Genomic DNA, 22,871 nt, shown 5'->3' with positions numbered 1-22,871 from the left:
CCACATGAATGAAGAAATCTCTACCTGGGTTTTTTCTAACCCTTTATGAGAATTGGACATGTCACTTGATTAAAGATCAATTTTTAAAAACTTCCCCATCCCAAAGATTCCTCGGTCTTATACACACTGTTTTTCATATTGTATAGGTTTGAGTCTGTTACCAACAAAGACAGATTGACTTTTCATTTTTTCTTTCTTAAATTCAAATTTAACATGGGAGACAGTAAACACAAATGCTGAATTCAAGGTCTTGCAAATGCAAAAGCTTAGACATAGAACTATAAGAATTTTTACAGTAATCTTATGAACTATTCAGAAGTTCTGTCCATTTTTTGTGTGAGATGCTGATATCCTGATCCTATGACAAAGCACAATGCTTAATATGCAGAGAATCTGTAGTCTCTTAGTTTTTACTATTTCTAGGATTAAAAATTACACAAGAGCCAATGTGCACTGCAGTGTAAAAATATCTGAGGCCTCTTTCACTTTCATTTTGTGTTTGACCTGTGTTTTGGAGGGACAGACTGTGAATTGTACATTACATTGACAGACACCATGACTATAAACTATTAGTAATACGTATTCTTATTACTATAATGCACTTTTTTCTTTCTGTCCCACGTTGCAGACTGAGTAGCCAGACAGGTGACTGGGAATGGCTGCTCTTCCTTTTGATGCTGGGGAGCCTGAATAGCAAAAGCTGCTCTCCAAGGTAAAGCCACTCTGCATTGTTTTGCATCCCAATGACAAAAGTAACTTGGAATTTAATTTCTTTTTGAAAACCCCCTTTGTACCTTACTTCCTTTGATGAAGTCTTGAAAAAGAAAGTAAGAATCTTAGTCAAAGTTGATTTATGGTAAGTTTACTTTTATTCATGGTCTGATTCTAAGCAGTAAAGAGAGCAACACAGAGTCATCCTCATGCAAAACAGTGATATTATACCTTAAAAAGAGATTTGCCTTCAAAACCTTTAGCAACTCCAACTGGCAACTGTAACTTTTTGGCACTGAGACCTCCGGAAAAAAAAGGAGATAGCAGGATGAAAAACTGCAAAAGAAGACTAAAAGTGGAATCATTTTCCTTTAAGTGGGGAAGTTTCCAAGGGTTAACCATAGCAAAAATAGAACATTTTAATTTTACACATAGCTTGCTACCACCAGCTCTCAAGACCAATACTTCCTAAGTGACACACTTTCCCCACAAAGCAGAATATAACACTTATATTTTAATTAAAAAAACCCAACTTTTTTTTAATGCCATTAATGATGAAAGACACTATAAAGCTTTACAGTTCTGTTGAATTTCACAAGTATTTCAAAACACAGATGCCAGAACTGTGGCTGTAGACTACTGGTGGCCAATAGCCATCCATACTGACTGCTGAAATACATACACATCATATTTTTGTGCTAAGACTGCTGATTTTCCGTGAGAAACTTGAAGATTGATAACAGTCAGTTGTCCTGCAGTGCACTAGAAAGTTATATTCAACCCACAGTAGTGGAGATAAACAGAATAACTGAGAACCCAACTTGCATTAAGGCAACCTTAACTATCTTCCTGAGCATTTACTTGAAGCCTGAAAATGATAATTTCCTCTCAAGGGTCATTAGCACAAGGAAAGGTGCAACAATTCACATCCCACAGAGGCCTGGTAAATACCTTATTAAAACTGTTGCATCCACCTAATTGACACCACAGAGAGGTGGTTTGTGTGCTCACTGCTCCGCCATTCTCTGCTCCATGGAAAATTTGTGTTCCCAAATCAAGGGCTCAGAAGTTAGGAAATATTGCAGCTAAGTTTCTTTTTTGTTCACAGTTACATGATTTCAAAGAATTTTTACTTCTGTTCTAGGTGGCACTTTCTTTCCAGATCTTGATGACCCATGGGATTAGTGGGTCTCAGATTCCCTCGGAATCCTGTTACAAGTCCTCCAGTGAGAGACATTTCGGGAAACCCCAGAAGTGTCCTCATTCTCTTATTCTTCTCCATGGGTTTATTCTGGAGTATAATTATTATTGCACAAGACAGCAGATGCAGAACTGAAGTAGGTAACCCCCAAGTATCTGTAGGCTTTCTGAACTGACACTTGCAGCTTTTTGTAGTGTATCTGGCAGTGATCAAGTGTGAACCTGCGAGTTTTATCTTCAGTCAATATTATGAAAAGAAAACACAGAAAAGCTGCCCTGGAACAAGAAGAAAGGTTTTCTTTCTGCCTTAAGTCAACATGTGCAGTCTAAACTTCAAAGACAATGACTGAAAAAGAAGCAAAAGGATGCATAAACTCTGCTAACTTAAAGATAATTAGCAATGTCTCGCTTGGATAATTGGGCAAGATCATTAACAAAACCCATGGATCTTCTCTATTTAATGGGAAGACGGATGATGGCAATGGAGCCTCACCTATTGTCATCCTTGGCTCCTGAAGCTGGTGAGGTTATTTCAGCCACATGCCTCTGGACCTTCTTTGACAATGGCAATATTGTGACTTCCAGGAAAACCTTCCTATGTGCCCACTGTGTTCACCTTGTTTGGTAAAGGATGATATATATGGGAGCTAGTGATAAATTATGTTCAGCACAATACCGGTGAAAAAAATCAGCCTTCAGGTATTTGTTAGAACTGTGTATTGCTCTCTGCAGCCCAACAATTTAAAGGGTGTTTCAAGACTTTTTAAATAGATAAAGAAATTAAAGTCTGCCTTATTATCAATCATTGCATGAAACCTGTGTTATCAAGAGAATTCTCTGTAACAAGTCTTTTCTTGATGCATTTCATTTAGTTATCACATGGCCCTAAGAAGCCTTTCTACATCTTTCATTCCATTAAAAATTCTTTCAGGCCTTTCTCCCAAACACTTCAGCACAGCTCTACAAACCATCCCTGGCCCGCTCTCTGTTGCTGTAGTATATTAAACCAGTCTTGGCTCTATAAATTTTCTTCACAGGCTTGGCCATATCCCTGTCTCAAATACTTTTCTGAAGTTTATGGGATCCTTCATTTTTCATGGATCATAAAGTAAGAATGAACTGTTGAGGTATCTGTTTTGCCCTCCCAGATAAAACATTCCACAGAATTTCCCTGAAACAGCTTGCTCTTGGATGGACCTGCCCCAGGCCTATCTTACAGCTCTGCGTAGGCTTCCTGTCCAGAAATGCCTGGCAAATATTTTGATAGAATATTTTCCTCGCTTTCTGGACTCTTTCTTGTCTGTTGGCATTGTTTCTGATAGAACCTCAGTCGAACAGGCCTGTGTAGCAAATTGCAGGGTTTATCAGAGGTGGCAGGGAGCCAGGACTGCTGGGTGCTCTGAAGGTCATCACCTGCAAGCAATTGTAGCACGCAGCATCTCTCTGCTGCACGCTTAAAAAGCTCGGATCCTGGAACAAACTCTGGAAGGCACAAAAATGCCTGATTTGCATTTGCTTGCTTTATGTTGTGTCTATCATTGCATTGGAATATGTAAGCCGACATAGACTGATTATTTATCTTATGTAAACAAAATCAAAGCTTCATAAGGTTTTGGTAATTCTAATTTTTTAGAATATTGTTTATAAACTTCTCTTTTACTTCTATTTTCTTCTTCAGCAGTGTGTATTCTACATATAATGACAAGCATAAAATTTTCAATTCAAGTATGAGTTCATTGACTGAAATATAAATAAAAGCAAAATATATTTTGTTTCTGATTGCATTATCCTGTTACAAAAAGGCTCTGTGAAAAAGTACATGCTTTTCTGGTGATTGAGTACACTGTGTTTCCAGCCTTGTATTTCATGGGGAAAGCTCTGCTGTTTCCATAGGAAAAAAAAAAGGAAGTTGGCAAAAGATCATGTTCTGGAATAGAATTATTCCACTATCAAACTAATGTGAGTTTCCAACCATTTCTGTGTGTGCGTGTGGAAGAGAGCCCTGTTATAGCAGCTTTTTTATGGCAAAGCTTTAAAAATATGACTCATGGGTGTTTTGTCAGTGGAAATATTTGTAAAATATGTTAGAGTGTTATTTTTTTTTAAATTATCTGCTCACTCTGATTTCAGATGTTTATATACAGATCACATTCAATAATCTCTTGATTCAAATCATTTGAACTTAAGTTGGTATGGATAAAAACTACTTACTGATATTTTTTGGTCAACTTTCCATGTGATATCTCTTATAGAAGAGTCCACTTTTTGAAATAATGTGGGTTACTATAGAAGTTGAATTAAAACACCTTTTTTCACTTATATATCTGACATCAGAAAAGCATGTAATATGCACACATCAATTAAATGCAAACTTTTCAAGTTAAATATATAACTAATAACATTTTTGCCTCAAAGGGCAAATGAATAATAAAACTAGCAGTACCACTGTGAATTTACTGAACAATGGCTATTTGGAATAAAGTCTTCATAGAAAAAGTAGTACCAAAAAATTCATAATGTTAAAAACATTATTAAGGTATACTTAAAGTCATTATGCATGCTGAAGTGAGAATTTAATTTATTACTAAGCATGACAGTAACATCCAAATACACAAAATCAAAACCTAAACCTCTATCAATTTCAGAACTCATGGAACAATGAAAAGATTTTATATTTTTTATAGGTGAACTACTGCTGTTCTTCATTATATTGACTGAGAAAAAAATATTGATATTGACTGACTTTAAAAAAATCAGAAGGGGAAGGAAAGGGACAGGGAGGAAAATACACCTTTTATACTTTATAGATATTACCAGATTTTTCTATTTCGACCTGGCTTTTTTACTTTACAGAACCACTGGGTTCCTGGTGATGGAATGAAGAAAGGGTAGCTATTTTCTATTTATTTAATGGAAATTTTTTTTTAGTCCTCTAATACACTAAATAGTGTTTTATGTCTAACAAAGCATTGAGTTAAACAAAAAAATCTCTTGAAATTATGATTTGGCAGCATATTTTTATTTCACTTCTGTCTCTCTGATTCGTCAGTGTTTCACTGATATTTAGAGCTACAAAGACATATTTCACATATGGTAATATTGGTCTTTGTCATGAAAATGAATCTGAAGCATTTGGCAGGATGTGTCCAAAAGTAAATAAATAGTGAGGGGGTTTGTTTTGTTTAGTTTCTTTGGTTGTTTTGTTTTTTGGGTTTTTTTTTTGCTAAACATAGCTCTTTTCATAGTTTCCTGCTTTTCAAACATCCAATAAAAAGTAAAGTGACATTTACACCAGGCTGGTACTTCATGAAAGTTTGGCCTACATCATTTGGGAATTTCATATAAGGCACTTCATAAGAATGGATCTTGTGGTGAGGTTAGACTATGACTGAAAAATCTGAATCACTTTCCCAAAATCTGTTTGTGATTTTACAATGGTTCTTGAACAGAAGACCAAAATTTTTAGTCAAAATGTCTGCTTCTTTACTTTATTCCTATTGGTAATATTTTTAAATAAAAGAATTTTTAGGAAGTTCAAAGAACTTTTTTTTAAAGGTTTACTTGAAATGTTTTTAACTGGTTTTTTCATTCTTTTTCCTCAAGTGCAAGCCTAGCTTTCTGACTTTCCCTATAACATTCTGCTGAATCTCAGACTACTCTAAACAGAACAATTAAAATATAAATCCAAGTTCAGCTAGACAATTTCATTTAACAGGACGCCTATGTATTCTAAGAAAAGTATTCAAGAGATTGAACAAAATAATGAGAATATAATATAATAAAATGTTTTACTGAAGATAAAATGAAACATATTTAAAATTGAATGTGTTTTAAATGCTTTAATTAAAAAAACAGAATTATATTTCTAAAAAAATGTGAGCCTTTCTTACTTGATGTAGCAGTGGCCTGTACCTATCAGCACCTGAAACAAATAAAAACAGTGCTTGATCCCAGGAAAGCAGTTGATACATTTCATCAGTGATCACTAAAGCTTTTCCTTCCATGCAGCTCAGGGAAAAGAAACCCTTTCTCTGCTTGCTGTGATTTCAATATTTTCAGGGTTTTTATTTCTAATTCTGTGACCATGTGCTCCATTTCTGTGGTCATGTAGCTTTTAGTTGAGAACAACTTCTGATTAAATACATTTACTTAAGGGTCCCCAAATCAGAAAAAAAGTTTGAGGCACCAAAGTTCTTACTTTTCAAGCAACCACAAGGAATACCAGTGATTTGATAAATTTTCAGTATTCAGAGGAGAAAGAATGAGAAAGGCAAATCAACAAAATAATAAGTTGTATTAATCTTGTAAGAGAAAGATTTTCATCACAAGATAGCTGTATTGATGACAAGCAGATGGGATCCTGGATCCCATATGGAAAAGGGACAAACAACTGGAAAAGGGTCAAAACAAATGTACAGTTCCAGTTACTCAAAATGAAATAGCAGAAATCATGGCTCTGAAGTCTGTGAAGGCTATCCTTGCAATGGTTTCTTGTAAAGGATATCCAGTCATGGTGGATGACAGAGCAAACTTCCCCAGGAAAAAGCAGCTGACTTTATTGGAGCAGAGATGGATAATGACAAAAAGTTCATACAGAGTCCACAAGATTACTCAGCGTAGAGAAGTTGTGGTGATAAAGTTACAATATTTTATTTAGCCCTTAGGCTCAACACTTGTCATGGAAACTTCTGTAAGGATTCCAATACTATTGAGGGCTTAATACCACAGGTAGCAAAACGGACATGGCAAAGGCTCTGTTTGCTCATTGCAATGTCCATGCTTGGAATCTGGCATCGCTTCAGACTGTAATAATACTACCATTCTATGTGATAACCTTGTAGTGGTTTAGCAAACGGTAACATTTAATTCAAATTGCATAAATGAGATGTTATTTTGCAGGCCAAATTAAAAAAAAAAAAAAGTTATGATGACATTGTAAGGAATTTGACCAAAAGGATAGCATATGTGTGGAGGAGCACTGGTTCTAATTTCTGAGCTGACTAGAACAAGTCACAATAGGAAAACTTGGAGACATACAAAGGAAGAATTTAAAATGATTGTTTGAACTGAGTGCAAAGGGTTGTGAGTTTTAATAATCACCTTCTTTCATACTTAGTTATATGGAAAAATTCCAAAGAGGTAGGTCTTCTTTCCAACACAAGTTGCAGCAAAAGAAGACAAATCTTATTTCTCTCTACTCACACTGCTGAAATCTAGAAGATATCCAGTAAAGCTTAGCACCTTGTAATTCAAATGGCAGAATGGGGCTGCAGTAGGAGGTTTTTCAAAGCACAATTTCAGATTATGTATGCAATGAGGAGCACTCACTTGATCTGTTATGCTAGAAGAGCTTTAGCTACAGAATGTTTGGCAAAGAAGCAAGGATAAAAATCTGTGAAGGGTGTAATTTCTGAACTGCCACAGACATTTTGGCAGGCATGATTTCTCAAGGGCAAATCCACCAAAAAGTTGTCAAGTTAGGAATGTTTGAAAGTGCCTGAGATTCCAAGGAAGAGGAAAGTTCCAAGGAAAGTGTGGCTGACAAAACTAGACACTCAAATTCATCAAAATATTTTATGACATTTTTCCTTGGCTCATAAATACCTTTCCCAATGTCCAGCACTCGGTCAAACTTTGAACAGAAGAGGCACCAGTTATGGAAGGTCTGGTCATTCATATAACCTTAATAGAAACATGCATGCAGATGTGCTTTGGATGAATTGTTTTAAATACAACTATGGTTGACAGATTTTATAACTTAGTATTTTTCCTGTCACGATTTTTGTCTGCTTCAGTGCATGAGGAAGATTCTGGATAATGGAAAGGGGGAACTGAGATTGAGACCTGAATTGAAGGGGCTGGTGTGATGTAGCACTGTTCTGACCAGAGAAATGACTCCTGGAAGAAGTCACGTCACATGAGGCAGTCCAGCATGTCCCACTATCCTGCAGCCAAATGCTCTGTGTGCAGCTGGTCAGCAAATACACATTGGTAAAGGAGCCAGAGTGAAGGCAATGCATGGCCAGGGCAGGAGATGTGGCCCAGGCTGCAGAGGAACAGGAGCCCAGATTCACACATGAGCCTTGCTCGACCTCTCAGTGTGTGAGGCTTGACAGGTTGTACCTGCTGCAAGACAGAGTGAGCTCACAAGATTGTTAATGTCAGATCAGAAATATGTATATTTGTTCATCCAAACAGCAACAGTGTCTATGTTCAAAAGCAGCAAAGGCAATAGCAATGGGCCTGGTGGCACTGGTAATGAACACTCTTTGTGGGCGTATTTAAATACTCTCTTCATTATAACCAACTGTGTCTTTGATCCACAATTTAGCAATCATGACTGAACTTGTATATGATTTTACATGTTTATGAGGGGAAAAAAAATTGACTTACAGCTTGCAGATGTTGTTGAAGAATCCATTTCAAGACACTCATCAGGAAGACTAGTCTCTGAATATTTTTTTGTAAGTTGTTCTTGTCCCTTAAGTTCAAAAGACTAATATTTGAATAGTATTTTGCCATGACTAAATTTGTCCACTGTTAATATAATGAGATAATGATCCCCTCTTCCAAGAAAGTATTTTTATATTTAGAATTTAAATTCAAATTGCCAGTAAACTAACCAAGTGAAAAGAGTAGCTAGTAAGCAAAACTGTAGGGTTTTATATGTGCAAGTATTTATGAGAATTTCTTATATGTTTTTGCACTTGCATTATGGTAGTCTGGTTGTTTTGCTGAAGACTGACAGCATTACTGTTCAATTTATGTCCGTCTTTGGTGTTTGCCTTCAGCAAGAAATACATGCAAGGGGAATCCTCATGAATCCTCTGTGATCCAGTTACTCCAAATTATCTGAGACTAATTAACTTTGGTGCATGCCTTTACTGTACTGCAACTGTTGTTTTTTGTTACCATTTTGAGATAGCTTTACTATCTCTCTTATTTCCCATTCCTACCTGAACTTCCAGCCACAAGGCAGCACCACTGCTGGTCAAAACTCAAAAGTTGTCTGAAGTCGTCAAAGTTGCAGCTGTTAACACCACAATCAGCAGAACTGCAATTTCATTGCCTCTGAATAATCACAGCTTCCCCACTGCATTAGATTAAAAAAACCAAAAGAATTGTACGATTCCAGGTTGAGCACTGGTTGTATTTTTGTGCTGCAAAATTGTTTACTGAAACCACCCATGTAATCTAAAGAAGTTTAAAGCAGTTCATTATTTGATCTTATCTGCTCCTGTAGGTGTCAACAGAGATAAATCAATGTATTCAAAATGAAGGCAAGAGGAACAAACCTTGCAAGATTTTTGAGTGAGCACTCCCTCGAGCTAGTCAGTGCTGAAAATATTCAGTGATTTGCAGGGACCTGCCTTCCAGAACAGGTCCCCTAAAGACCTCTAAACCAAATATGCTCCTATTTCCACATCTTTCAGTTAACAGCCACCTAGTGTACTGACATTCCATGTTTAACAGCTTTAGTAGGGATCGGATCCTCAGAAGATGTAAACTGGAATTACTCCCTTCACTTCAGCAGAGTTGTCCTGATTACTAGCAGATCTGCCATTACTACCTTTTTTTATAACTGCATTCTCAGCATACGCTGTCCTTAAATCATACTGTTTATTACACCTTGCAGGTTTTCTCTAAGCTGGAGAATCACTTTTAGTCAGAACTTTTGAAAGGCTGAGAAAAGAAACAAAGAGAAATACGATAGTACTGCAAGATGAAGCCAGAATGTCATCTTCCTGCTTTACCATTATTCCCATACTAGCAATCTCAGCGCAAAAAGTGTCAGTAGAGGCAGGGAATCCTCAGCAGCCACCACCTCGTGTGTTGCAGGAAATGGGGGGTGCCAGCCGTGGGTGGAGCGCTGCTGGACCAGCACACACTGCTCTGGTGGTGTAGGCATTAATTACAGTCATTATGGTAATCAGAGGCCACTGGAGGTATTTCTGAATAAGAGATTCTCTCTTAAGTACCAGGGGCCCCAGAGGTAACAGCAACTCTGCCCTGAGCTGGCCAGGTCTCAGAGTGACTTTGCAGCTGAAATGCTCTTGTGTTCCAGTCCTATTTACTCCTAAGGGAGCCAGAAATGATCTTCCCTTTCGGTTGGCAACATTAAAGACCACCTTTACGTGAGCTTCAGATCAGCCTTGTGAGGTCACTTGGGAATGAAAGCCAGGTCCTGTTTTTAAGTTGCAAGGATGACAATTCCAGGCCCTTTCTGAAGGGAATGGGGTCACTGAGTTAGGAGGAATTGTGATGTACTCACAGTGCACAAGAAATTTCTTGTTACAGGAGAAAATTTCCAGTTACAGAAACAGTGTTTTCAGATCAGGTGGGTGTTTGCAGAGCTTTTGGAAAATTGCATTTTAGTTATTAAAAAGTGAGATAGAATTTTTGGGATGGTTTAGCACTGGTTGCTGGTGGAGCTGAGAGATATATACCCCCAAGCTTAGATTCTCAGAAAAAAACATATACATATGCAATATAAGTATGATAATACTGTTCCTAAACAACAAAACACCAAAATGCACTGTTAAATATGCATCAACAACAACAAGATTAACTGATGTTTTGCTTACTCAGAAACCTGATTGAACACCCAAGTCATTACATAGCTGAACAGTTTCTTTATCAGTGGTGTTTTTTTTCTTTGCATTGTTTTAAGATTTTTGTTTTGCTTGATGTACCTGACGGAGAGAAACAGAGTGCTTTTCCCCAGGAAATGAATACACAAAAAATAAAAGTTCAGGTGCACAGTTCTGTATCACAAATATGTAACAAAGGCATAGTAGAACTTAACTGATTAGGGTCACTATAAAAATAAATATGATCAAATTTTCTAAGGAAAATGTGACAAAAACCAGTACTTTTTTAATCTTCAGAAACAATGTGTAAATAACTGATAAATAAAAAGTGATCAATCCAGGTATCTCATTCAATTCTATGATAGTTGTAAAGATTAATGTTTATACTACAGACATCACTGAAAGCCTGACTCCTATTTCTAATTGTACACAACATTGTAAAGGTAACCTTTACACTTCTTTATCTACCATATAGTAGATATCTATCTACAGTAAATGTGACTAATGAATACTTCAGGTATTAGACATAAAGTACCGGATATGATAGGTCAAAAATGTTGTAACCTGAGAGATTGCTTCAGTTATTGCAGATATATGCAGTCACCTGGCTTATTCTAATAGATCACGTTTCAAGGTGTTATGATCTAATTATTAAGGTTCTTTGGAAATACCTCTGCCCGAATTAAGGTACAAACGAGACCATATGCCAATCAATAGTATGGGGTTTATTTGATAGAAAATATGAGAGAGAGAGAGAAGAAAAGAGAGAAAAAGAGAAGTAGGAAAAGAGGTGGGGGGGACAGAAAGAGGGAAAGAGAAAATATCACCATCCGTGGATCCCAACGATGTTGTGTTGATCCTCTCCAGCCGGTCTTCTCGGTGGTGGTGGTCTCCCCAAAAGCACAGGATGCCATGGGTTAATATACACTCAGGCCAGGGGCAATGTCCAGGCATGTCCTCCCAGGGGAGGGGGCAGCCTCTAGCCGCAGACTCTGCTTGCATCACCTGCAGTCCTGTGGTGCAAGGCCTAGCACTCTGGGGGTCTGTGATGGATTGTGACTCCCCCTCAGCTGCCTCTCACGTGAGAGTCCCTTGGATGTGTCCTGTGGGGTTGGGGGTTCCACAGCTGGACAGTTTGTGTCAACCTGGCTTCTGTGAGCTGTGCTCTGCCCCCACCCCAAACTCAGCCAGGGATGATACTTAGTGCAGCAAGTGGCTTTGGCCTTTGTGTATGCATTCCTTTCCCTCAGCCTGAGATGATTGAACAATAGGGTTTCCCTTTATCTAATCTCAGCAGTTTGACTCGGTCCAAAGTCCTAGTCAGGTATCTTCAGGGAGGTTTCTTTGATTGTAACATCTTTATACGGTTTTTGTTATAATGAGCAAAACTTTATCAATGTTTGAGGCATGAACTATTTCAGTCTCTGACACAAGGATATGCCACAGTGACCAACACCATGCTGTTAAATTACAAGGCCAGGTAATTTTTAGAAGGGAGAAGAAGTTGCCTTTTAGTTCCATTCACAACTTCATGGCTGACTTCTTATTTATCTGCTCTTCAGACCACACTTCAGAAAAACAGTCTCATTTGGGTTTATTGTTAATACAGGCTAAAGCATCATTAAACTTAGGAGAAATATTTTCTACAAAACTGAGAAAATGTTCTCAAATGGGGGAATAAAACCCTAAAACTAACTCTCACTCTACAATGAAGAAAACAATGAATTTGTGGATGTAGGTTTTCAGGGCTTATTAGCTCCTAAGTTAGAAGAGATACAATCTGTTTTTAAAAGATTAATAGTTGGTATACAGGTTAAAGTTATAATTATGCTGTAATTGATAGATATTTAGTAAATAATTGGTCAAGTTGGTAAGAAGGTATAACACAAAAAATTTAATGTCTTTGAGCCTGTCCAGAATTGCTTTTTTATCAATCTGAAGCAAAAAGAAGAAACCTGAGTTAGTAAGTACTTCCAGCTTTAAATGGCATAAAGAATATGAAACTCTTATTTGCATTGGTTTTCAACATGACCAAAATCAGTATTAAGCTTTTAATGGTGCCACAATGCATTTTTCAGGTCTTACCCTAATTTCTTAAATTTGATTTTCAGAAGCAGCTGCTTTCCATACAAGCACCTAAACAAAGGCTTGTTTTTCAAGAGCGTCTGGTATCTCCTGACTCCCAGAGTGAGGCACCCATGGCCAGATTTTCAAGTTCTTAACACACTCATTGCTGAAAAGCAGGTCCATGTTGACAACCTGTATGGTCAAACTAGCCACCTACTACTTAATTCAGCAGAGCTGCTTGGGATCTACAATGAGATCAGATTCTGGCCCTTGATGTCTGTGTGTTCCTATGAGCAAGAGCAGCTTTAGGATTAAAATTTCTTATGAATTTCTGTTTTGAACTGGATTTTTACCTGTTATAAAAGGAAACCTTCTCTGGGTTTTGTGCTTTGATATCTGTCCCTCTTTCATTTGTAATTCTCTGTGATTCTCTGATGTCTAATAATATAGTAACCTTGTCTCCACAGATATCCTTTTTTTTTTAACTTGGATGAGCCTTTTCATGAAACTTAGTGTTCTACCCGATCTGAGATTTCTGTCCTTGCATTAGGCTGAACTGGCTCATGAATTCACAAAGTAGTGGTGAGGATCAATTTGAATCATATAGACATGGCATGATCATGTAGGCCCTGTTTCCTGAGGAAATCAGGCTAAAAGTAACAACAAGGAAAATCTTATTTTCTCCTTCTCTAGCAACCTTCTGCTTAAGTGTGGCTGAGTACAGTGTGCTAATAATTTCTAGAAATATGATACAAGAAAATCTGAGATGGAACAATATTTTTTCTTGCCTCACTGCTCTTTTCTCTTGAAGGCAAGAACTTTTTGGGTGTGACCCTGTTCTTTTGCCTGCAGATTTTTTTACTATCACATGGAATATTTTCCTTGGTGACATGTGACATAAGTGAAGTGGGATTTAATGAGGAACTAGGACCAAAACAGGGATTTCCTTACCTGAAAGATGTTATGCTTTTGCCAGTCTGATGTTACAGTAGGAGGTGCCCTGTGGCTCTGTTCTCTACTGCTGCTTCTCTTTTGGATCTGGAGGCATCACTGCAAGGACTTCAGGGTCTCTGCAAAACACTGCTTGGGCCATGGGGGTCTTTGCCTGTGTCTTACTGACCGAGGTGGTAGGATTGTAAGCTCAAGCCAAATTTATTTTCCTTCTTCTGAGGTCTCCTTGTACCTTTTCTTCTGTGGGAAAGGAGTAAGTGAACCTTTCCTGCTGATGACCTCAGATTTGGCTGTGGGAGAGAGAAGTTTGCTAGTGACAGAGTGAAAATGGTATAAACACAAAAATACATTGTTTAATGAACACACTTTGCATAAAGTAATCTAGCAACTAACCAAACCAAACAGCTTTAGTTACAGAGAGGAAACAAATATTTTCATAGTACAAAAGGTATCTTGTGAGTCCTTCCCTAGGGCACAAGTTCCAACCCCCTCACTATTTCAAGAGAGAAAGAGATCTTTCTCTACCACTTTCAGAGCTCTTCCTCCAAGTCCCTATTGGCAACCATATGCTCACCATTCAGGAATGTTCCTGCTGTGATATTCTTCAGTCCAGTTTGCCAGCTAATTTATGATATTAATGTTTTGATTGAATGATCCCCTTTAAAGTTTTCTCTTTGTTATTAAAAATGGTTCTCTTTTTAATATAATTTCATGTTCCATCAGCTAAAAGACATGGTATACTCATTCCTTCAGTAAGATGAATTCTAGAGGAAAACAATGGTTTTCCTTGAGTTATTGATATGTGAAAATCAAAACAACTTCCTTCCTGTAGGACTTTCTGGGCACTCTTTTTTTAAAAAAAAAACCCCAAACCTAACAGAAAAACAAAACCCAAATGCCCCACAAAAACCAAAACCACATTTCAGTTCTTGGTCCAGTTTTCTATGGAGAAATGATTCAATAGTTTTTTTCCCTAGTGCAAGCAGACCTAGTAAGTACAGATATAGCTTTTGCTGCTCAATATAGCACCTTCCTTACAAACTTCATTGCTGGACAGTACTGTTTCGGTTTGATCTGCTGCCTTCAGCAGTTTCAGCACACAGTTGTGCTTTGGCTGTGGTTTCCCATACTATGGTGGTCTTCTCACAAATTCTATGTATTCATTAAAGTGTGATGCCATGGATTTTTTTAAACCAAATATTCACCTTGACTAAAGTCTAAGAGACAGACTGCTGAGGATACAACATTCTTTGAGAGCTGTTTTTCTGATGTTTAACACTGCCCAGGATTGTTATCCTGCCCTTCAGAAACCAGGTAAAATCTTTCTGATTGCTTTGGTTCACAATTTATCAGGAAAAGTGGGTTTGCCTGCCTGGGTGGAGTATTCATTAGAGTTTGTAAAGCCTGCTTTGTTTTAGATACATGTGTTAGTGTAAGTCATATCTCTTAAGAATGTGATTTTTGGCAGTGTTTGATACTGGCAAGAGCCCTAATGTGATACAGAACTGGCAGAAGTGCTTTTGCTGGTATAGAATATACTCAGAGGCCTGGAATCAGTAAAAACAGCAGAACTGCTTTTGCCAGTGTTACTATACTATTAAATATTTTCTAGCATAGAACTGTCAGAACACCAGTTTTCACCCCCACACCTCTCTTGGTATTAATTGTTATTTCATTGGGAGTTATATCCAAGCTACTACCTCATGTGTAAATATCTTTGGCCTGAATATTTCCTGCCATGGAAGTTTTTCTACCATTGGTGGGAAGGGGCAGGGGAAGAATGATATATATGACCATGTCTGAGCAGAGTGTCCTGACATTGTACCTTTGTTTTCTCTCCCAGATGCATTCATAAAACAGTGTAGTGACCACAGATAATTTGTGTTAGAAATAATTATAGCGGTAACTGTCACGTAGCCTATGGTTAATGGTGTCCCTCTTCTAATTGGGCTTGATGGGCAAGAGGTTCCTCTTTGCTTTCTCATGAGCTTTAGGAACAGCTGAAACAAATGGGATAAGAACAATATGTAAGGTACAGTGAGGCCCTGGTGTTTTCCATTATTCTGATGAGAATAGCAGCAAACACATATGCAGGTCTGAGACTTTATGCTACTTTCTGCCCCAGCTGTTCCTTCTGTTGCAAGCAAATAAAATATATTCACGCACAGAACCTAAGTGTGCCCTTTGACCCTACAGTCATTGCTAGGTTTAGCCATCAAAATATGTAGTTATTTAAACAAACAAGCAAAAATGTACAAACTCAGTGAAGGGGAAAGCACATACTGTAATCGGACAAGATGCCAAGACATGCCTGCCACGTCCCATGCATGTTATGTTACTTCAAGCCAGCATGTGACTGTTTATGCTCTCAAACTTTCCAGGATCCTGCCACCATTACCAGTAAGGTTGCAAAACATAAGGATGTGGCTTGGTGGCATTCACCCCCTTCCAAAGTGAGGTTAAATATCCTGTGGTGCTGCTTGTGCCCTGGAACTGGCAGCTGCTGGAAACCAGCTCTTCTGCTATTGCTACACTCTTCCTGGGCTCAGGTGGAGTAATCCACCATGTCTGGATTTAATCCAGGGTTTACCATATACAAAGTGCTCCCAGTTTCCAAAATTTCCATCTCAGAATTATCCTCATTGGTCCCTCTTCTGTTCCAAAAATTTTCTCCCTAAATTCCACTGATTTCAATGACAGAAATATATCTGAGAAGTGGATTAATCTTAACAAACAAAAACAAAGTGAAAAATCTGTTGCCAAGTGATGCCTGTCAGCATCTGCTATTGCTTTTATTTGTGTATACAGCATGCATGTACAACTAGTGTAGTTAATTAAATCCACAAAAGTGCTTATTAACAGTCCACATATTATTTAGCATTCCTAAGGCCTAAGAGTCTAAATTTCTTTCTGGAAGACTTTCCTCTGAAAATGAGTCAAACTGCAGAAAACTGCAGCATCTCATCAAATGCTGTTCAAAAAAAGGCTGTTTCTGATTCTGGGTTTCTGAGGAGTCTGGAAATGAAAGCTGACCAGTCAGAACTGTGTCTGGAGTGGTAGCAGACTATGCAGTGCTGTCTTTTAAATATCTGTTTTAGATGCCTTCAAGGTAAACTTTATTATGCAACGAGACTTCTGTGGCAGACTATAATAAATATGTGGGAGCTAATAACTGCTCACCCTTGCAGGGAAAACCCAGGTAGACCATGTTAATAGCTGGGCCCTTTTGTAGTTAAGAGCCTTCCAGTTCCTAAAGGGAGGCTGCAAGAAAGCTAGAGAGGGACTTTTTAAAGGAGTTTGTAGGGATAGGAAAAGAGAAAATGGCTTTGGACTGAAAGGGAATAAGTTTAGACTAGATATTAGGAAGAAATTCTTTACTGAGAGGGTAGTGAAGCATTGAAACAAGTTGCCCAGAGAAGTTGTGGATGCCCTGTCCCTGGAAGTGTTCAAGGCCAGGTTGGATGGGACTTTGAGCAACCTGATCTAGTGCCAGATGTCCAGCCCAAATAATTTTATGATTCTATGGTTTTATGAGATCTAGAGATTGATTAAAATCCCATAGATGCTTTATATGGGTCAGCAGGGTCCCAGCTGCAGCTTTATGCATTCTAAATTCATTTTCTACCTGAGAAACAGCTGACTGGCATAATATTTTAAGTGGGTTTTTATTCATCCTTATAAAAAGGTATGTTAAAAATTATCAGCCTAAACGTAAAGCCTTTCTGTTTAAGATAAAATACCACTAATATTTTAAATATATACTTTTAATCTAAAGGATGGATTGTTAGAAACATCTGACTTCAACTTTTAAGAAACATTTCTTTTGTGAGGTAATGGTCCATCCAGAGAAATTAAGCCCAGGAAAAAGTACTTTATCTAAACTGAAATTTTAAGGAATAGTCTGAGACAACAGAAAAGGGACTGAAATTTAGAGTTTAGGTTACCAAGATCTTCATTTATTATTAGATTATATTAGTATAACAGTAAGTTTCAACTGGTTTGGGGTGTCATTGTCGTTAGTATTAGACACACATGATAGACAATACCTACCTCAAGAAAACTCAAAAAACCTGGAAAATGAAACATATAACAAAAATTAAATACTTGCTTTTTTAACACCTCCGAGTAACTCACTAAATGTGATTGGAAAATTTTCCCTTCTCCTCCTGGTGTCTGACAGGGCTTATCTGTTCTATATTTTCTATTTCCAGATCTCGATTTTTCAAACTGTGCCTTTAGAGAAGCCGTGGTAGTAGAAATCACCTAATTTTTCTGTAACTGGTAGTTTTAGCGCAATGTGAATAACCATTCTGTATTACTCTAACATTCTGCTTCTGACAGTAGGATACAGCTCTCAACAATCTCTCTGGTTGCTTGAATCATTTGGCTATGGGGCATCTCTTTTTTCATCTTTGTCACATATGGTGAGGTGGGAAAGGCTGTTTTCTGGATTGGGTGGGAGGGAAAGTATTCAGTTCTCTGAATGCTGCTGTAATGAATTGACCATTTAGTTGAAATAGCTGGCCATGTCAACTTCATTTTTTTCAGGATGAAATTATTTTCTGAGTTTCACCCCACTTTGCTGTCAGATCTGGTAAAACAGAACAACTTATTTTGGCAGGTTGCTTATTTGGTGGAAATTGACCACTGATTGACATTACCTCATCCATGAACAGCCTGGATTCTGTCTCCATTTTTTTATCTTGATTGATTTACACTTCAACTTTTTGGATGCAGACTCAGAAAGCCTGTGAAATTTCTTTTCATGAAAGAGAGGTTTCAGCTGTGAGTCCTAAGCGTCAAAAACCCGCAGGTAGCAAGTAAAACCAGGATAGGCAAATCATCCTTTCTCAAAGTCCCTGTGAGATTCCTGGCACATTTTTCTCTGTGCCTGTAACCTTTGTCCTTCTAAACTTTATTCTATGAAATTCTGAAATCATCAAGAAAAAACACCTGCAATATAACTAATGGAAAAAAATTGCTATTTCCTAAACGACATGGGGCTAAAAGAAACTTTTCCTCCTCATCCTTGTCTCTGTATTCCCTCCTCTGTAGATATCCTAAGCTACTGCCACCCCTCCTTCACTTGCTTCCTTGTACCCAGTTGTCTGATTCTCTCACATACACAGAGATGCCTAAACCGGTCATACAGGTTCAAGCAACTTAAGTCACTGCCTTCACTGCCAGTATATCTAATTATTTCTCACTTGACCTTAATCAGAAGGCCACTCTTTGTACCCCTCCCAGCAATTCAATATATCTGCAACATGGCGTGTGAAAGTAGCAAATCCTAACACTGTTCCAGTGGCACACAAGGAGCACATGCTTCCTCCTTCTCCTCTGCGTCTCTCTCCCCCCTAAGGTGAAACTCCCACTCCACCCCTCCTGGTTTCAGGTGTAATCATAAACCAGCCCAAGGCAATTATGGGTAGTGTAGTCCCCTGGCTCACGCCTATGTGTTTGAACAAGCGGTGCCAGGTTCCTGCTAGACTGCACATTCCAGCAGGCATTGCTCAGCACTCCGGAGAGGGAGGCTCTCCAGGTGTGCTCCAGCACCTACCTGAACCCTGAGCATGCCACAGTGTTTCAGAGCCAGAGCAGGAATAAGTGCTCCTTCAACAATACTTGATGTCTTGAACAAAAACATAATTTGGATCTAAGGAAAAGCTCTTAGTTTCAAGAATGGTGAGTTTGCTTTTTTTCTTTTAAGAATCTTTTGCTGATTATGTTTAAAATACATCGGAGGGTCTGAGATACCAGCGTCGTTTTTTGCCTAATGCAGAAAACTTTTGCATCAGTGCAATGCTATCTTTTGGCCATTGCTAGTTCCAGGTGCTACTGGAGAGGGTGCAGAACTTATGTACATTTTGAATTGCATGACATTGTCCCCTGGGGTGATTTGGGATGTGTGGAGAAAGGCACTTGCTAAGTGCTGGTGATTGCTTTTTCTGAGAGCATAAATAATGACGAACCTCAAAATTTTTAATCAATCTGTCTTAAACTGGCCTTCTCTGTCTTTTTACATCTGTGCAATGAGCTGCTGTAGATCTGCGTGTAGACCTCTGTGGGCTTTGGGCTTTTTGTTGGTTGATTGGTTGTTTTGGTTTTATTGAAGCACAATATGAACTAAAACACCCAATGTGTGCAGCGGTTGGGTTGGCCTCTGGCATTGTGAGCTGGTGATCAGGATAGTGAACACCTCCTAACAATCCTCCCTGTGCACAAGGCAGCCATTAGAAGTCAGAAAAGGAGAGTTTTAAAGAGCACATATACTTCTGAACTCTAAAATATTAATTCTCTATTAAAAGAATCATTGAAAGGTAATACCTCCAGCCTAAATAGAGGCAAGACCTATCATGCTGACATACCTTGAACCATCTCCCTTTATGGCTAAAAAATAACAAGCAGAGCTGGCCAGTGTGTTTAAAAATAGAAAGATTTAAGTGAAAGACAAAAAAGAAACATTTTTTGTTCTTTTCCTACCTGTTATTGCCACTCAGCTAATATCTCCTTTTTTCATATGGATTTATTTTTTAAGAAAATTTTAGCAACTTGGGAATAGCTTTTGACTGGCTTTATTATGAAAGGGAAATAGGCATCTACCTGAGTAACTGATATAGAGAGAGAATTGAGAGAATCATTCATACTGGGTAGATCCTGGGAGGCACAAATTGCCACACTGGCAGCACTTTCCCTAGCCCAAAATCATGTATTTGACAGTAGTTAATATAAAAGGCTCCAACACTGAATTTATAGACTGAAAACAGTTGCACAGTGTCTGTGTTGGCTGGGACATGTAAAACAGGATTAACAGCACAAGTTCAAGCTGGTTATTGACATGTTAGAAGCCAGAGAATGGTGTTTGCCTTGGGTACATTAAAAACAAGGAATACCTACATTTGTATTCACTAAACTACATGGTACAACAATATCCTGTGGGAATGTGCTGAAAAGGCTAATTACACAGAGTCATAGAATCAAAGAATTGCTTAGGTTGGAAAAGACCCCTAGGAACATGAAGTCCAACCATGAAACCAGCACTGCCACGTCTGCCACTAAACCATGTCCCTGGGAGCCACACCTACACATCTTTTAAATACCTACAGGGATGGTGACTCCACCACTTCTCTGGACAGCCTGTTCCAAGACTTGACAAGCCTTTTGGTGAAGAATTTTTTCATAATATCCAATCTAAACCTCACCTGGCACAGCTTGAGGCCATTTCCTTTTGTCTTATTGCATTTTAGCTGGGAAAAGAGACTGACCCCCACATCGCTACAACCTCCTTTCAGGCAGTTGCAGAGAGCAATAAGGTCCTTCTTAAACCTCCTTTTCTCCAGCCTAAACAACCTCAGCTCCCTCAGCTGCTCCTCAAAACACTTGTCTTGTACACCCTTCACCAGCTTCTTTCCTCCTCTTTGGACTTGCCACAGCAACATGTTGTAATAGAAGGTTTATTTAGCATTTAATATTTGGTTTAAATTATTGTGCTCTCTTCCCTCTCTTTTTCCTGTTATTATGAGAATAACTAATTTGGTTCAATTGCACACTTCTTTGTTATTCAACTTATTTTAACTCTTTATCATAGCGATTCCCCCCTGTGGCCCAGGAGTATTTGTGTTTGGTGGACTATCTGCGAGACATTTCTATCTATGGTATCCAAGGAAAAAGCCAAAACCAAACCTTTGATGCTCACTGTCTCTGAAGCTGGATGCCATTCCTCTCTATTTTTCAAAATAGATAAGCTCCTTGAGAAACTACATGTGTTCATGCTACAGTAAACTTTGGCACAAGTCCCTACAGGGAATTCCACCCTTGAAATATGGATATAAAGTATGTGGAACAAACACCAAAACCACATACAGTGCAGAAATATAAATCACATTGGTGTATAAATCAAACTACTGTCTTTTTTTGGACAAAACAGCCAATTAGTCAACCTGATCTGATGATTTCTGAAGGATGTCCTCATGTCTGAAGAGCTGAGCTCTGCAGTAGTGGCAGCTGTAGCTCATCATATTTCTATACCACAAATATGGTGCATACATGTAACAAAATTTGTAAAAGAATAAACATAGTTCTGTCTGGAAAAATAGATTCTCCTATTGCTTCTCTTACTGCATAGGATTGTAATTTACCTCACAGACCCCACAGTGGGAAATGAAATATGATTTGGGAAGATAAAACAGCCTACTTCAATATCATCCCTTTCCTGATGTCCCATACTCTGCTGCTATGGCCAAATGTTTAGTCTAATTTTACCTTAGATCTTTTAAAATTCTATGGAAGCCTTTTCCTCTCATCTCTTGCCCTCTTTCTTGAGTTATTTTCAATTCATGTCCTTCAACTCAGTAATTCAGGGAAAAAAATTGGTGATTTTTTTTCAGAAACTGAATTCCAGGGTAAAGGTGACGCCATATACTAATGGAAAACGTGTACCTCAATTAGCCCTGCAATGTTTTACCATATTTTCATTTGCTTCTCAGTACAGATGAGTATCCCATTTGCATTTCTGCACACCCTTTTAAACTGCTGAAGATCATGCTTAAACTTTTTCTTAGAAATTTCAACTAGTTTAAAAATCAACATGTATGAATAATTTCAAATTGTTCCTTTGAGAGCACTTCTCCTTATCTACAGCAAATCTAATGTCACACTGTCTGATTTATTAGGCTTTTCCATATTTCTTCATAGTCTGCTCTAATGTTAATAATCTCAGTAATTTTGGTTTGTGAGCAAACACAGTCATGTCACTTTCTACTGACTCTCCCTTTCCACCCTCCAGAATTTCCTCGAAGTGCCTATTGTGTACTTCAACACATGGAGTCACTGCAGTACATCCCCACCAAAAAGCAGTGGTGAAGCTGAGTCAGGGCTTTGAACCACTTAAAACTGCAGAAAACCCAAACAATTGTGCAGCTTCTGGCAAGGGATGTTTTTGGCTCTGGTTCGGTGTCCTTTTGGTGATGAGCAAAAGCTTTTAGGTTTGGACGTACCTGAAATTTTATAGGCGACATATATGGATTAATTACTGTAAAGAGTAGAAATCCTTTTCTTGTGCAGCTAAACTTCACCTTGTGAGCCAGCCTGATCAAGGAGAAGATGGCTGATTATTTAGCTGAAAGGTGTATTATATGCTGCCTCTCCCTAGCTGTGTGGGTGACTCTGCAGGCTGAAATGCTTTGGGATCCCACAGCCCAGGAGAGACTAATTGAGGCCTTATGTTTGGGTTATGTATTTACAAAAGGCTCTAGGTGACAATTATTTGAATCCAAAATGTAAAGAGTAGACTATCTGGCCATTTTCTTCAGCTGCCTCAATGGGGAAAGGATATTTTTGAGTCATTAGAGG

General features: G+C 38.2%; 1 protein-coding gene across 1 annotated transcript in view; it reads left to right on the top strand.

The window, feature by feature from the left end:
* The first annotated feature begins 18,988 nt into the window (after positions 1 to 18,988).
* Positions 18,989 to 22,871, top strand: part of MACC1 (MET transcriptional regulator MACC1) — a 32,011-nt gene continuing 28,128 nt past the window's right edge. The window contains exon 1 of the mRNA XM_085050885.1: positions 18,989 to 19,205. Coding sequence (XP_084907011.1) covers positions 19,203 to 19,205 — 3 coding nt within the window. The 5' untranslated portion in view covers positions 18,989 to 19,202. The remainder of the gene's footprint in view (positions 19,206 to 22,871) is intronic.

The sequence above is a fragment of the Lichenostomus cassidix genome, chromosome 2, assembly GCF_008360975.1.
Source record: "Lichenostomus cassidix isolate B80296 chromosome 2, HeHo_3.0, whole genome shotgun sequence".
In the NCBI taxonomy this organism is placed as follows: domain Eukaryota; kingdom Metazoa; phylum Chordata; class Aves; order Passeriformes; family Meliphagidae; genus Lichenostomus; species Lichenostomus cassidix.
The sequence above is the reverse complement of the archived record's forward strand: the minus strand, read 5'-3'. Positions and strand labels throughout refer to the sequence as shown.